Source organism: Clupea harengus, chromosome 18, assembly GCF_900700415.2.
Source record: "Clupea harengus chromosome 18, Ch_v2.0.2, whole genome shotgun sequence".
Classification (NCBI taxonomy): domain Eukaryota; kingdom Metazoa; phylum Chordata; class Actinopteri; order Clupeiformes; family Clupeidae; genus Clupea; species Clupea harengus.
In genome coordinates this window covers 13,901,606-13,917,181 of record NC_045169.1, presented here as the reverse complement: position 1 = coordinate 13,917,181, position 15,576 = coordinate 13,901,606, and the positions used below count along the sequence as shown (strand labels likewise).

The window sequence follows — 15,576 nt, the reverse complement described above, 5'->3', positions numbered from 1 at the left end:
TGATTTTGGTTAGAAATGGTCTGTGTTAGCGTGTGATTGGGTGAGGGTGAAGATTGTTGTTGTTCACAAACAAGGATCCCATGCTTGCCGTGAATTAGGCAGGCAAAAGCTTTGCAAATGGCCTAAATAGATTATGTTGGTGCTTCTTCTGTGGCCGTGGGAGGCATTGGCACGTTACGCCCTATTATGCTAACGAAGGCAAGAGTCACATATCAAATTCTTATGAGTTCGCCTATTACAGATAATTATTCGTGAAGATTCCCATACGCATTAACATTAAAGATTAGTGACTTCTCTCCCATAATCATGTTATATAAATGACAGACCATAATTTACAGGATGTAATTAGTCATCCTATGTTCGTTCTTAGGAAAGAGAAGGTTAGGACAACCATTTTAAAATGAATATTCTTTAATGAAGAATAAAGTCAGTGTGGTCCATTGTTATTGACATTTTAATGTGTCTCTGAATTATTAAATAAACACCAGTGGAGTGATTCATCATTGACATCATGTAATTTAAGTTCATTTATTTCATCTGCTGTGACTGCCACAGAATGTGGAGTTCTCAATTTTTTTATTGTATTCTCTGGTCACGACCTAAACACTCAACACACTGATAGTTCACAATAGGGTGTCATGATTTTAGATCAGTCACAATCCACTTGGTGGATTGACAGACGTTATGACCAGTGGAGCGAGGTTCTTCCCGTCGTCGGCGACGCCTGGACTGAAGAAGGGGTAGAGCGGCTCGGTGAAGGCATGTCCGGTGAACGAATAGACATGGCGTCTGGCCTCCGCGTCGTAGAAAGACACCCGGCCCCCCTCGTAGTCAACGTAAATCCCGATCCTCTGGGGGCACCCCCGCAGGGCGAGCAGGACTGAGGGCGAGCCCAAAGCCCGGTACTCGTCTTTGTTCCGAAGGCGCACGGTCCAGAAGCCGTTCTCCGGCTTGGACGTGATCATCCCTTTCCGGTTCACTGACTCCCGCACCACCCCCAGGTCCCAGAACGTCTTGCTCCCGACCTGGACCTCGTAGTAGAACCGGCCCGAGGAGAACCCCTGTCTGCCCACCACGCACAGGACCGGGTCAAACCGGGCAGGGATGTCCGGGAGGTCCTTGTGGGTCTCCCCACGCCCGGCCTGTTTGCTGTCCTCAGACAGGTGGATGTTGGGGTGTGCCGTGTCAGGGTCAAAGGTAACATCAACTGGATGGGGGAAACAAAGAAAGAAAAGAAAGAAAGAAAAATAAGAAAGAAAGAAAGAAAGAAAGAAAGAAACTGATTATGTGTAACCGGGTCATATTTTGAGGTTGTTGTATGTTTTCTAAGTGGTAATGGGACATGTCTCCTTTAAATGCCAGAAAACTACATTGCATCATGTTGTAGTTCCTGGGTTGGTATGTGGTGAATTCTGGGTATTAAGACTGGAGCGAGAACGCAGTGCATCAGAGAAGGTGGCTGGCGTGAGGGATATTTGGTGATACTTGGTTAATATTGCTGGTAAGTGGGACATTTGTCTTAAAATACTTTAATAACCATGCAATTGTATATATCATTGATTTATATGAATGGATGAGTTCGTTTGGGAAAGAATGTTTGTGGATTCTGGCAGCATGTGGATTAGCCCAGTCGCTCTGTCATTTGGGGATGTAGCTAAATTTAAGTTTACATTTGTGAAATACAATTCCGTTTTGGCTATAGAGTGAAGAGTATGAGGTGATGTAGTTAGTGTAGATGTATTTTGTAGGAAATTAAGTTGCATACAGGCTGTATTAAAGTGAATTGTCATGTTTCACCTAGCAGACATATAGCCATACTGGTATCCTGGGAGCACACGTGTGTGGAGGATAGAGATGTGTGCGTGTTAGGAACATGTAAGTGTTGGTATCATTTCATTCGGACATACTGGTGTATATTTTGGTTTTATGTATATTTTAGCTTTATGTATTTGATGTTAGTGGTATACTAATGATGTTTTTGTATTTGTCTACTCTCAGTATCACCACTACCGTTTTGTATTGCTGAACCTTACTTTCATTTATTTTCTTATACGGCTAGTTGAGCTACAGAGTTGGGATAGGCTTAGCTTGTGTACATGTTAGTTTATCATATAAGATTTCTATTTGATGTCATTTTATTTTTGTACTTTTCTATACAAATCTTTTGTTTCTATATCTATCAGATAAAGAACCCTTACTCTTAATTTTGTTGGACTTTGTGTGTTTTATTCCCCGCCAACATATGTTTGTTGAGGCTTAAGTATCAACAAAGTGAGTGTGAAGTACACTGTGTTTTCCCTTATTCAAATAAACCTGTTTGTGCACTTAAGCTAAGCAAATTTACACTCATGTCAATTAGCCAACCACTGTAAGTGTAGGTTCAGGGACTGTGTTAAACTTTCTTTTCCAGCTGCTTTCACTGAGAATGCTTCTTCTGATTTGACTGGCTGGTTTCAGAGTTGTATGGATTTGCTAATCCAAAACAAAGCACTGATGAAGACCCCTCTGACTCTGTGAACCACTCCAACATTTGCATTGTACAAATAGACCCACAGAATTCCTTCAGAGCCGTGAAACAATATGGCAAGATATGTTTACCTGCATACTCCTGCATCCTCTTCAGTTCTGAAAAAATGTGGGGGGGGGAAACAAAAAAAACAATTCAGGTACTGCTAACAGAAAATATGTCTATTTTTTAGAACACTCAGTATGACTTCAATGGCACTGGACTGAAAGAGAAAGGTTAAGCAGCATAATCGGCTCATTCATATATCACCCCTGCGATAAAGCACTAAACAAAACCATATGAACTGGAGCAATGAGTTGGCAATGCATCATGACCATCCCGAATTGCTGAATCAAACAGATCAAGCATTCATCCATGCCAGACAAGAACCAGATTCGGCCCAGACTTTCAGCTTTTGGTGACAACTTGTATCAATGTATGACTTGGATTTATGATAAATCAATGCATTTCAGGTTGTGGAAGATTTTTTTTTTTTTTTTTTTTAGAGTTCAAGCAATCAAGCAATGGTCATACCATTTTCTTCCAGCTTTTTCATTTCGGTCTTGAGCATCTCCTCCACTTTGGAAAGGACTCTCCTGGTTATGCCCACACACTGGTCAGTGTACACCGTGGTGTCTGACCAGTCTTTCATCTGCGGGCGGGAGACAGCCTGGGGGAACCTCTGCAGAAGAGATGGGGGGCAAGGTTACCAAGGTTACATCATGTGGCTTTCTGTCCCTCAGGTTGGAGAGATGGTTAAAAAAAAGAAGAAGAGTACAAATAGAAACTGTACCAATAGTATTTCTGGTACAATATTTAGAATATTAGAGTATTCAGTATTTAGAATAGATTATGAGCGAGAAAGGGAGAGAGAGAGACAGATAGACAGACAGATAGATAGACAGACAGATAGATAGAGGGGAGGGAGGGAGCGGGGGAGATCAGTGCTAACACCACCCATGCTTTGTTCAAGTGTTGCTCCGCCTAACACTACTGTTTGTTCTGTGATAGTCACTAAACCAGTTCCCCTCCCAAACTGCACAAAGAGGGCGAGGTGAGGAGAGAGGAGAGGAGAGGACAGAGGATAGAGGAGAGAGGAGAGGAGAGGAGAGGAGAGAGGAGAGAGAGGATAGAGGAGAGAGAGGAGAGGAGAGAGAGGAGAGGACAGAGGAGAGAGAGGAGAGGAGAGAGAGGAAAAGAGCACAGAGCAGAAAAGACATGCAGGGTGAACGCACCATTCCAGCTATTTTGTGTTGAGTTGAATTGAACTGAATGAAATTGAATTGAACCACACTAACATGAATTCAACTGAGCTGAGTTGAATCAATTGAAATTGAGTTTATTCCAGTCAAATTCTCACCTGAAGTAAGTCGACGGGGTCGTCGTTCTTCTGCAGCGTCTCCAGCTCGTCTCTCCTCGCCCTGAGCTCCGCCGTCTCCCGCTCCAGCTCCTGCTGGTGGCGCTGTGCTATCCGCTCCACGCTCGTCTGCTTCTCCTCCATCTCCTTCACCAGAGACGCCTGGCCGCCCTCCACACAGCGGAGCAGCGCCTGGAACATATGCACGCTCTTCTCTTCCTCCCTCCGAGTGTTCTCCTGCAGGTAGGGGGGGTCGGATTAGGGAGGGAAGAGAGGAAAGAAGGGATGGGGGAGAGGATGGGTGGAGAGGGGAGGAGGAAAATAGAGGAGTGGCAGTGATGAGAGGAGAAGAGGTGGGAAAAGGAGAGGAGAGGAAGGGAGGACAAGAGAACAGAGGAGAGGAGGGAAAATGAGAGTAGAGGAGAGGAAGGAGGAGGAGAAGAGGCATGAATGACAGATGTAGAAAAGTGGAAGAATAGAGAAGAAAGGAGAGGGGTAAAAAAAAGGTAGAAAGGGAAAGAGAATGAGATTGAATTTCTGGAAATCCAGGAGAACATATTTTATGAATATTGCCTACTGTAAACTATATCCTGTCTAATTCGTCTCACTCTACAGACAGTCTAAAGTGGACCTGCCAAAATGTAGTCTTATTGTTCTAATCGTACTCCAAAATGGAGTCTTATTGTTCTAATCGTACTCCAAAATGGAGTCTTATTGTTCTAATCGTACTCCAAAATGGAGTCTTATTGTTCTAATCGTACTTCAAAATGAGCATGGAGCTACTTACTAGAGCACAAATGTATGTGACAAAGTAGACTGCATAATCGACAAGAACATTCCTGATGTGCGAAATCTGTCGAATGTGCATGTTAACTCACTTTGCTGAGCTCTTCTGCTCGTTTGACCTCTTGAGTCTTATTCAGCCTCTCCTGAATCAGCTGGTTCATTTCAGCCTCCAGCATCTTCAGTGAGGTCTAGGAGGGACCAGGGGAGAGGAGGAAAAACATGAGAGAGAAACAGGAAAACACGGACATAGTGACATAATGTCATTACGTCCGGCCATTTCCACACAGCTGACAAGGTTTCAGAATCATGTTGACATACTGATGACATTTTGAAATACCACAATGCATATAAAATGGATGCTTCAGTGAAGTGGCAACATTGCATACATCGATACACATGTGATGTGCGTACTGTTCAAATTTGCATGAGTCATTGAGATCATTGTTAGACGACTGATTGCACTTAACATTTCTCACATTGGTTAATCCCTGCTAATATGATAAGAGATTAAAGTGAAACGTGGAATTTCTGTGCTTTGAGGTCCTGTTCCAGCTTTACTTTTAAATTCAAATGTGACAACCATTCCGCATGTGTCTGGCAGCGATGGAAATAAGAGTGATCATTTGCAAAGGAAATCAGACAGGCAAATGCAACAGTTTAGCTCTGTCCCTCATGATAGACTGTGATGCCAGCTCTGTCTTTATGATCTGCTGGCATACCCTCACACGTGATCCTTTGGGCTTTTTTATAGCATAAGTATCATATGGATATACTTTGTTTTCCACCCACACACACACGTTTACACTTTCACCCACACACACACACTCACACCTACACATACACATACAAATACACATACACATACACATACACATACACACACACACACACACACACACACACACACACACACACACACACACACACACACACGCACACACACGCATGCATACATACATCCACACATCTCTAATACACACATAGGTGCATGTGCGCACACCCACACACACACACACACACACACACCCACACACACACACACACACACACCCACACACACTACTCTCCCACCTTCTTCTCCACGCTCTCCACGTCCAGCGTGACCATCACGTGGTCCAGGTGGTCGGTCTCGGCGCAGAAACGGCACACGCACATCTGGTCCCAGCGGCAGTAGAGCTCCAGGGGTCGGCCGTGGCGCTCGCACGCCCTCTCCTCCAGCCGCTCCACTGGCTCGATCAGCCGGTGCCTCCGCAGCCCCGCCACCCGCAGGTGGGGCTCCAGGTGGGCCGTGCAGTAGCACGTCAGGCACTCCAGGCAGGCCTTGGAGGCCCTGAGCCTGGGGCCGGTGCACACGTCGCAGGGGATCTCATCGCCAGCAGCGGGGGCGCCGGTGGTGGCGGCGGTGACGGTGACCGCCTGGGGTTGGTGCGGAGGGTCGGAGGTCAGCTTCGGCTCTGCCGAGACGGAGACGAGACGCGCAGCCTTGAAGCGCTCGGCGATTTCGCGGAAGGCGGCGTTGATGCTGAGCTCGGGGCGGGATGGGAAGGTGCGATGGCAGTGGGGGCAGGAGCAGGAGCTGGAGGAGGAGGAAGAGGAGTCCCAAAGGCCGAAGAGGCAAGAGCGGCAGAAGTTGTGGCCGCAGGGCAGCGTGACGGGGTCGGTGAAGATGGCGGCGCACACGGAGCACAGGAGCTGCTCCTCGGGAAGGAGTGGACCAGATGAGGCCATGACTAAGGGAAAGGAGAGCGAGGGAGAGAGAGAGAGATGGAGAGAGAGAGGGAAAGGAGAGAGAGAGAGAGAGGGAGAAAGATAGAGAGAGGGAGAAAGAGAGAGAAGGAGAAAGATAGAGAGAGGGAGAGAAGGAGAGAGAGAGGGAGAGAAAGAGAGGGAGAGAGAGAGGGAAAGGAGAGAGAGGGAGAAAGAGAGAGAAGGAGAAAGATAGATAGAGGGAGAGAAGGAGAGAGAGAGGGAGAGAAAGAGAGGGAGAGAGAGAGGGAAAGGAGAGAGAGGGAGAAAGACATAGAGAGGGAGAAGGAGAGAGGGAGAGGGAGAGAGAGAAAAAGAGGGAGAGGGAGAAAGAAAGAGGGGGCAGAAGAGAACAGCAGAGGAGAGATCAGATATCAGAGGAGACACTTTCCAGTTCATAGAATGTCTTACACTTAGGCTGGAGGTACCATGTCTGACACAACCACCAACCACATTTTCCAGTTTGCAGTACGATCCACACCCTCTAAACCAACTACACACCCTTCACCCAGCAGCAAGTACATACCCAACTTAGACCTCACAGACAGCACAGCAAACAACTGTCATTGTAAGAGTGTGAGTTTTTGGTGTCAAGCTGTGTATATACAATATACGTATACATATGCGTATCAATCCACTGAGTGTCCCACTAAAATAGGTGTCAATTAAACCAGCAGATTTCTGTAAAATCTCATATTCAGTTTCATGTAAGTATCGAAAGACAAGCATTAAGAAGCGAAACATGTACTGCAGCAAGCGCTACATTATGGCTCATTATGACTGGCTTTCCAGCTAGAAATTCAAACGACAAAAAGTATGGTTGGTTTCTTTACCTGTGTCTCTTCTCTGGGTTCTCACTGCGAGGAGATGGCGGACGGTGCCAGTGAAGAGCCCTGCTAGCTTCTCTCTGGTGGCACTTCCCTATTTGTCATGGAAAAAAGAGCAGAAGTGAATGGGGACAGGAAACAGGAAACAAAAAAAAAACATGCAGGTGAGCATGGAGCTCAGTGGCTGAGTGCTTTGAACAGAGGAAGAGAATGCTGACGCAGCCAATCATTATGCCCCGAAGGTGTGTCCGAGGGTACAAGGTAACAACGTTGTCAGTTAATGACACACCTCGACAGGCGCACAATCACATGACCAGTAGAATGCAGAACTACTGGTTATAAACACACATATAAGTATGTATGCAAACAGACACACACACACACACACACACATGAATGCTTGCAAACACACACACACACACACACACACACACACACACACACATGAATGCATGAAAACACACACACACACACACACACAGACACACAGACACACACACACACACACACACACACACACACACACATGAATGGATGCAAACACAAACACACACACACACACACACATGAATGCATGCAAACACGCACACACACATGAATGCATGCAAACACACGCACACACACACACACACACATGGATGAATGCAAACACACATATTTTGTATCTTTGCACACACATCTTATCCTCCCCACTCTTTGGGTCTGATATAAATGCAGTCTTGCCCTTACTTACTCATTCATTTCAGTCCCTCTCTCTCTGTGTGCATGTGCGCACACACACACACACACACACACACACACACTCCGGAATGACCTGCATTATAAGCAGCATAAGTTACAGTGCAAACTCAGCTATGAGCCAATTGCCCAGTCCACTTCTGTCAAACCACACGTATCGTACACACACACACACACACACACACACACACACACACACACACACACACACACACACACACACACACACACTCACCAACGTTGTGTAAGTGTCCTTTAATCGGCCTATAAACCTCTGATGTGCTATCATTGCAGGTAAGCCTTTCTTATCTACCCCTGCACTGGGACGGCCTTGGACGCAGGTGACCCCCTGACCCCAGTGATGAACCATGACCTGCGGAGTGGCTGTGTGGTTGTTCACACATGCCCAAAACCTCCATCCTTCCCTGAAAAGCTGAACTCTGGACACTGGGGTGGCCAGCTGCAAACAGTCCAAATGTGGGACGAGTAGTACGTTTGTGTGGGACAATGTGGGATATGTTACCAACACTGAGAGGTAACCTAAAACTTTGATATAATGACTATCTGACTGAACAAGAAACATTTGTACTATTCTGCCTTTCTGCTCGTAAACACCTCTACTTTATCTTAGTCAATTCCACAGCATGCCAGTTAGGCCAAAAAATATACAGGCTACAGCTTTTGCTTTATGAAAGATGTGACGAGCACAGTGCTGTTAGTCACCCCAAAGGTGTGTGTGTGTGTGTGTGTGTGTGTGTGTGTGTGTGTGTGTGTGTGAGTGTGACTCATTTTGTAACGTAACATGTCATCATAAGCAGCTGTCCATAAGCAAAGCAGCAGACGTCTGTCATGCACCTCAAGTCTTTCAAGTCCTGACCAAATCCAACTACAGCATACAATAAAATAATGAATTATTGTATAAAATAAAACAATTAAAAATAAGCATCCATTCTGTTAATTATGTTGTGCGCACAAGTTATTATCTTATGCGGACAAGATAATTATGATATGTAATGTCATAATGTAATGTAATTATCAGCTTGGCTATGTTGCATTTGAATGAGCCAGGTTGAAGCTCTTGATGTAGCGTTAAATAGCCGCAACAGCATAAGGCTTGTGTGCCCGGGCAATCAAGAATGTGTCTATCTTTTATTGTGGTCTGGATACATTCCAAATGATTCTAATTAGTTAATTCGCCCATAAAAAATATATTTATTTATAAGAGGGATTTTCAGTTCTTGACAACAAAAAATACTTACTTACTCTTTAAATATATACAGTATAGCGATCGGTCCAAACAAGGATGTGGCAAGAACACAATACATTCTCCACAGCAGACCTTTTTATAACCTGGAGAGAATCAAAGATCTGACCCTAACCTCATTTGCTACAATTTTCAGTCCTAAACGATAAACCTTCGACAACATGAAACAGTGTAACTAAATATAAACAATGAAATAACAAACTTAAACAAGTGAAACTGATCAGTTTTATTCACATATACAATAAAAGCACATGGGTGTACAGTGGTTAATTCATTGCATTTAGCAGGCATTAAATCTAAAAACACGTTTAAAAAAAGCTTTCTGTATTTTCACATATTTTGTTTTTAATTTTATGGGCAGTTCAAAAGTGATAATCATGTTTACACTTCATCTTCTGGCACACGCCACTTTTTTCCACTGCACATTGCTCCTTTAAGATGTTGGCATCCTCACAGCAAAACCAAAGCATTCTTTGTGCATACAATATAATGAGCACAAGTGATGAATATAGAAATCACACCAGGCAGATATTAGGTCTACAACCATCAGCAGTTTTTCTTTCTTCATTTCTCCTTGCTGCTTTGCCCATTCCCCGCACAGCAAATCTGATTCTACCCATCCTTATTGTCACCTAAAAACTCTGTCAACAGTAAAACATATGCTGATCCATGCAAACCAAAATAAATCTGATTATGGCCACACAAGATTTAAGTCGCATTTCAATACATACAGTTTCTCCTCTCCTCTCTCATCTTTCTCCCTCTCCTGCTCTCTGAGATTTATTGAGCTTCAAAACTCATCTTTGCTCTTCCTCTTCCTCCTCCTCCTCCTCTCTTTTTTCTCCTTCTTCTCATTCTTCTTGTGGAAAATTCGTCCATCAGGCTGCTTTTTCCAGGTCAGTTTGGCGTCTGCCGGCAGCCCCCCGTCCTGCAGTTTCTTTCTGATCTGAGGAGTAGAGCACTCTGATCAACGCTCCATTTCCATAAGATGAAATATAAATGTAAAGCATCTATACAGTATCTCTACGGTGGACTCAGCAGAGAGGACAGCATGTACTGAGTACATATAGCGCATAAACAGCTTTACATTACTGCACAATAAACCCCAAATAAAATGGGTAAAACTGCAACCACAGACATTGGAAAATGTGGAACCATGTGTGTCCGTGTGTGTGTGTGTGTGTGTGTGTGGGTGTGTGTGTGTTTGTATGTTTGTTTGTATGTATATATGTGTTCCACGCCAGAGCGTGATCCTACACCTGCCACAGCCCCTTCGACTTCAACTCGCTCACCTGCACCACTTCAACAATCACCTGAGTACTGATGGCCAGCACCTGTCCCTCCCACACTTAAACCCCTCACTCCCTTCACTCGGTGTCTGGCCTCATTTGACAACGGATTTGCAATCCTGCAACAACAGCTTTGACGATTCCGTGCCCTACTCAGCCTTCGTGCTTGATTCCCCAGGGGTGTATTCGTTGTAGCTCGCTAAGCGGTTTAGCGAGCTAATTTTCAGGCTAAAATAAAAAACGCCCCTCTTTTTGGTTCGTGGAAGCAACTTTTGATAAATCACCATAGTTACATATCGATTAGCACTAACCTGCTCCAGGGCAGGCTAACTTAAGTGTAGCTGGATAAGCTTGCCACACCCCCGGAAAAAGGAGGGATCCCATTGACCAAGGACTGATATTAGATAGTTAATAAGATTAGCGGAGGGAGAGAGTTCTTTGCAATCGCCAAGATCAATTATTCTTGTATGAGCGCTACCGATTCAGCCGACAAGGAATCATTCATTTACAAGACCTTCTCGAGTCATTTATTGCAAACACCACAGTCGAACATTGACTGTCTTGCGCTTTTTTGCGAGTGGTACATTTTTGTAGTGTCGGTGATGCGGAGAACAAAGCACTCATAATTATATGAGCGTTATTAGTACACCATAGCATATCATTATTGTAGAAAACGATTAAGGTGGACTCATGATAAGAATAGAGAGAAATACAATTTATTTTCACTGCTTCAATTTATTGCATTTGTTATTAATACATTTAGTCATTTAACAGACGCTTTTATTCAAAGCGACTTACAAGAAAATGTAGAATTATATCGAGGAAGGAGGTGAGGGGATTTGAACTATCAACCTTGTAGTTACGAACCGGTAGAGAGAACCTCTGTACTAGTTGACACTTGCCGGTTGTTATTCATACATAGATATCACCCTATAAACATCCCAACACACCTTGCTCTCACAACGGTGGCGGTGTTGAATTTTGCCATGATTATGGTCTTGTATTCTTCATAAGCGTTCATGTTCATCTCCTGCTGGCCAGCGGAGAAAAAAAGAGCAATTTTCTTTGAGTTTAGAACCATTATACCGCTAGAAAATCATTGTTTTGGTGATCGACCTTTCCTGCCTTTTGAAGTAGGACGTGCACGCGAAAATGCCCCGGTAAGTTTAGCCTGGTTGAAATTAACCACATGATTTGGATGCGGATCAGCCGTTAACGAACCGATATTTGCTGTTCTCAATCAGCTCGCTAATCTTAACGGGCTAAAAGGCCAATTGATTAACTTAGCTTCAATCCTACGACGAACGTACCCCAGTTCACTTCCGGTATTGTACCGTGCATACCTTCTACTCGAGTCATTACTCGTAGTTTTCTGTTCATCGCTCCTGCCCTTAGTTTGCCAGAGTGAGACTCTCGGTTTTTGTTTCTGCGCCCCTGCGCCTAGTCTGTTTCAGATAACCCTGTTTAGAATTCTTAGTTGTAGTTATTTCCAGTGCTTTGAGTCTGTGTACTCTTTGTTTTGGTTAAGCGATATTTTTTGTGTTCTCTGTTTAATAACTGGGGTACGTTCGTCGTAGGATTGAAGCTAAGTTAATCAATTGGCCTTTTAGCCCGTTAAGATTAGCGAGCTGATTGAGAACAGCAAATATCGGTTCGTTAACGGCTGACCCGCATCCTAATCATGTGGTTAATTTCAAGCAGGCTAAAGTTATCATGGCATTTGCGCGTGCACGTCCTACTTCAAAAGGCAGGAAAGGTCGATCACCAAAACCATGATTTTCTAACGGCATAATGGTTCTAAACTCAAAGAAAAGGGCTCTTTTTTTCTCCGCTGGCGAGTAGGAGATGAACATGAACGCTTATGAAGAATACAAGACCATAATCATGGCAAAATTCAACACCACCACCGCTGTGAGAGCAAGGTGTGTTGGGGTGTTTATAGGGTGATATCTATGTATGACCCCCTGACGGCAAGTGTCAGCTGGTACAGAGGTTTCGTCTACCGGTTTGAATCTGCATGGTTGCTAGTTCAAATCCCCTCACCTCCTTCCTCGATGTAGTTTTACATTTCCTTGGAATTCGCTTTGAATAAAAGCGTCTGTTAAATGACTAAATGTATTAATAACAAATGCAATAAATTGAAGCAGCGAAAATAAATTGGCTGTATTTCTCTCTATTCTTATCATGAGTCCACCGTAATCATTTTCTACAATAATGATATGCTATGGTGTACTAATAACACTCATATAATTATGAGTGCTTTGTTCTCCGCATCACCGACACTACAAAAATGTACCACTCGCAAAAAAGCGCAAGACAGTCAATGTTCGACTGTGGTGTTTGCAATAAATGACTTGAGAAGGTCTTGTAAATTAATGATTCCTTGTCGGCTGAATCGGTAGCGCTCATACAAGAATAATGGATCTTGGCGATCGCAAAGAACTCTCTCCCTCCGCTAATCTAACTCTAATATCAGTCCTTGGTCAATGGGATCCCTCCTTTTTCCGGGGGTGTGGCAAGCTTATCCAGCTACACTTAAGTTAGCCTGCCCTGGAGCAGGTTAGTGCTAATCGATATGTAACTATGGTGATTTATCAAAAGTTGCTTCCACGAACCAAAATGAGGGGCGTTTTTTATCTTAGCCTGAAAATTAGCTTGCTAAACCGTTTAGCGAGCTACGACGAATACCCCCCTGTCCTGTTCCGTCACCCTAGTCTGCCTGTTAGTCCACCTTGTCTGTTTATCTGTTACCCTTGTCTCCTGGCTGTATCCTGAAATAAGAACTACATCTGAACTCTACCTCTGCGTCCTGAAGTCCCATGACTGTGTGTGTGTGTGTGTGTGTGTGTGTGTGTGTGTGTGTATGCATGTAATGTACTGTGTTGTCATAGGTTTTGTATGTTGATGGTGTCTCTGTCCTTGAGTGTTTGTGTGAGCTGATGGTTGAGGCTGTGCAGTGGGTCACCTGATCCATGAGCCTCTCCTGAAATTCAGCATCGCTAAGGGGCAGGCTGGAGTTAACTTGGAACTCCACTCTCACAATCTGCTTCCTCCTCACTGTCACAATGACACACATAAATAAACATACATAAACAAACGCACACGCACTCACAAACATACATAAACACACACACACACACACACACACACACACACACGTAGAGAAACACACATACATAAATAAACACACACACACAGACACAAATACACTCCCTTCATTTCTCAAATGTTGGCATGCCTATTAATTATTTCTAAAACCCAATGTGAACAGTATTAATATCACCAAACGCCTCAACATTAACGTTTCAGTTTATTTCAAAGTTCAAACTCATAAAATACTTGTCTTACCTTGGCTTGTATGAGTTGTGAGTTCAGGTGTCATCGTGGTTGCAGAAGTTGTAGTGGTCGTCCCTGTAGACAAAGCTATAGTTGTGGATGTAGTTGGCTAATGTGTTATACATGTGGCTAAACATTAATATCTATTGAGGTATCTTTATATCTATTAGAATTCATGAAATTTAAAATCAAGGGGAAGATCGTTTCTGATACAGTTATGAGTTTGGGTTAAACGTATATTTTTGTGTTTTCCATATAGTATATATTTATACAGTATTGATATAGTATTTTTTATATATATACGAAAAGAGAGAAAAGACATATAACATATAGCTTAGACACACAAGAGACATAGCCAACACACACACAAACATACACACACACATAAACACACACTATTATTATACGGCTCCTCAGAATGTTCCAAAAAGTTCCATTGAATTGAATGGGCCACCCCAACGTCAGAAGAGATGCCCTGTATTGTTATTCCTAGGCTTCTTATTATAGTGCATGAAATGCCCTGTATTGTTATTCGAACTTTTCTTATTACAGTGCATGAAATGCCCTGTATTGTTATTCCTAGGCTTCTTATACTTCTTCTTCTTATTATTATTATTACAGTGCATGAAATGCCCTGCATTGTTATTCCTAGGCTTCTTCTTCTTTTTTTTAACAACTCCTGTGATTAATTCAGCTTGAACGCTTAACTTACAAACTTCATTCAAACTTTGTCACGTAGGTCTTGTAAAGGACACTTATGCTATGTATTTGAGATATTAAAGAAAAACTAATACAAATTATCCCATAGACTTACATTGGGCCATTGTGACATCATAATAGGGTCATTAAACTGGCTTGCACCTGTGCTTCACTGACACCTGCGCCAAGATTCCAAGGCACCTCTTCTCTCTGTCCCTCTCCATTCAACTGTATAACTAGGAATATCAAGATACCTTCCATAGTCCACTTTTTTTCTCTCCATCTCTCCATCTTTCTATCTATCCCTCTCAGTCTACTCTCTATCACACTCCATCTCTCTGCTTCACTCAATTTTCTCTCCTTCTTTCAGTATTTTCCCTCTTCACTCTCTCTTTACTGTCTTTATCCATAGCCACTCTTATTCACTCTTCTTTCCTTTCTTCTTTCAATTACTCTGTCCATCAATTCCTACTCTTTTTTCAACTTTTTTGTCAGCCTTCTTTTATTTTACAGTCCTCTATCCTCCCTTCCAGTTCCTTTACTTCCTCCATTATAGTAACACCATGAACAGATAGTAACACCATTGAGAGATAGGAGCACCACCTGTCAGGAATTATAGGGAAGTACCATTGTTCTGGCTCCGCCAGCGAAGGTTCGATTGTTGAGAAGGAGTTTTAGTTTGAAAACGAGAAATAACAAAGACAGTTAAATCATAATTCGGTCATAATTTGGCAGTTAGAAAATGAATATGAAAAGTTCGCTTATGTGTTTGTTAACAACTCCCTCGTATGCTCTTTAAAGGCATTTTCTGTAAGTATAGATGTATTAGTTAAATGTTCAGGAAATGTCAATCACTAAGAGATAGGCTACTAGTTAATGTAAATACATTGTTTCATTGTATATTTATTGAATACATTGATGTTGCTAGTCATCGCTATGCCGTTAGGTTACTTGATACTTTTGTACAATGTTTTGTATTACGATGTTATAATCGATTGTAATTATTATTGTAATTGTAATCGTATTTG

General features: G+C 43.1%; 2 protein-coding genes across 3 annotated transcripts in view; both read right to left on the bottom strand.

Moving 5' to 3' along the window:
* Positions 1-433: 433 nt before the first annotated feature.
* Positions 434-7,351, bottom strand: LOC105908818 (E3 ubiquitin-protein ligase TRIM39-like). The gene is made up of 7 exons (XM_031585245.2): positions 7,229-7,351; positions 5,721-6,379; positions 4,742-4,837; positions 3,867-4,100; positions 3,041-3,188; positions 2,599-2,625; positions 434-1,207 (listed from the first exon to the last, which is right to left on the bottom strand). The coding sequence occupies exons 2-7, from the start codon at positions 6,375-6,377 to the stop codon at positions 654-656; spliced, it is 1,716 nt and encodes a 571-aa protein (XP_031441105.1). The 5' UTR covers positions 6,378-6,379; positions 7,229-7,351; the 3' UTR covers positions 434-653.
* Positions 7,352-9,483: 2,132 nt separating this feature from the next.
* LOC105908819 (neurocan core protein-like) overlaps positions 9,484-15,576 on the bottom strand; it is a 10,336-nt gene continuing 4,243 nt past the window's right edge. For both annotated transcript variants that reach the window (XM_031585246.2, XM_042710426.1), the window contains 3 exons: positions 13,862-13,924; positions 13,479-13,570; positions 9,484-10,170 (listed from right to left, as the gene is read on the bottom strand). In XM_031585246.2, coding sequence (XP_031441106.1) covers positions 10,015-10,170; positions 13,479-13,570; positions 13,862-13,924 — 311 coding nt within the window. In that variant the 3' untranslated portion in view covers positions 9,484-10,014. The remainder of the gene's footprint in view (positions 10,171-13,478; positions 13,571-13,861; positions 13,925-15,576) is intronic.

Excerpts from the sequence above, each read along its gene's own strand:
- LOC105908818 (XM_031585245.2), bottom strand. The coding sequence starts at position 6,377 with ATGGCCTCATCTGGTCCACTCCTTCCCGAGGAGCAGCTCCTGTGCTCC. Across the intron at positions 4,101-4,741 it reads GAGCAGAAGAGCTCAGCAAA|GAGAACACTCGGAGGGAGGA; the intron begins GTGAGTTAACAT and ends CCCTACCTGCAG. Across the intron at positions 1,208-2,598 it reads GAGGATGCAGGAGTATGCAG|TTGATGTTACCTTTGACCCT; the intron begins GTAAACATATCT and ends TCCCCCATCCAG.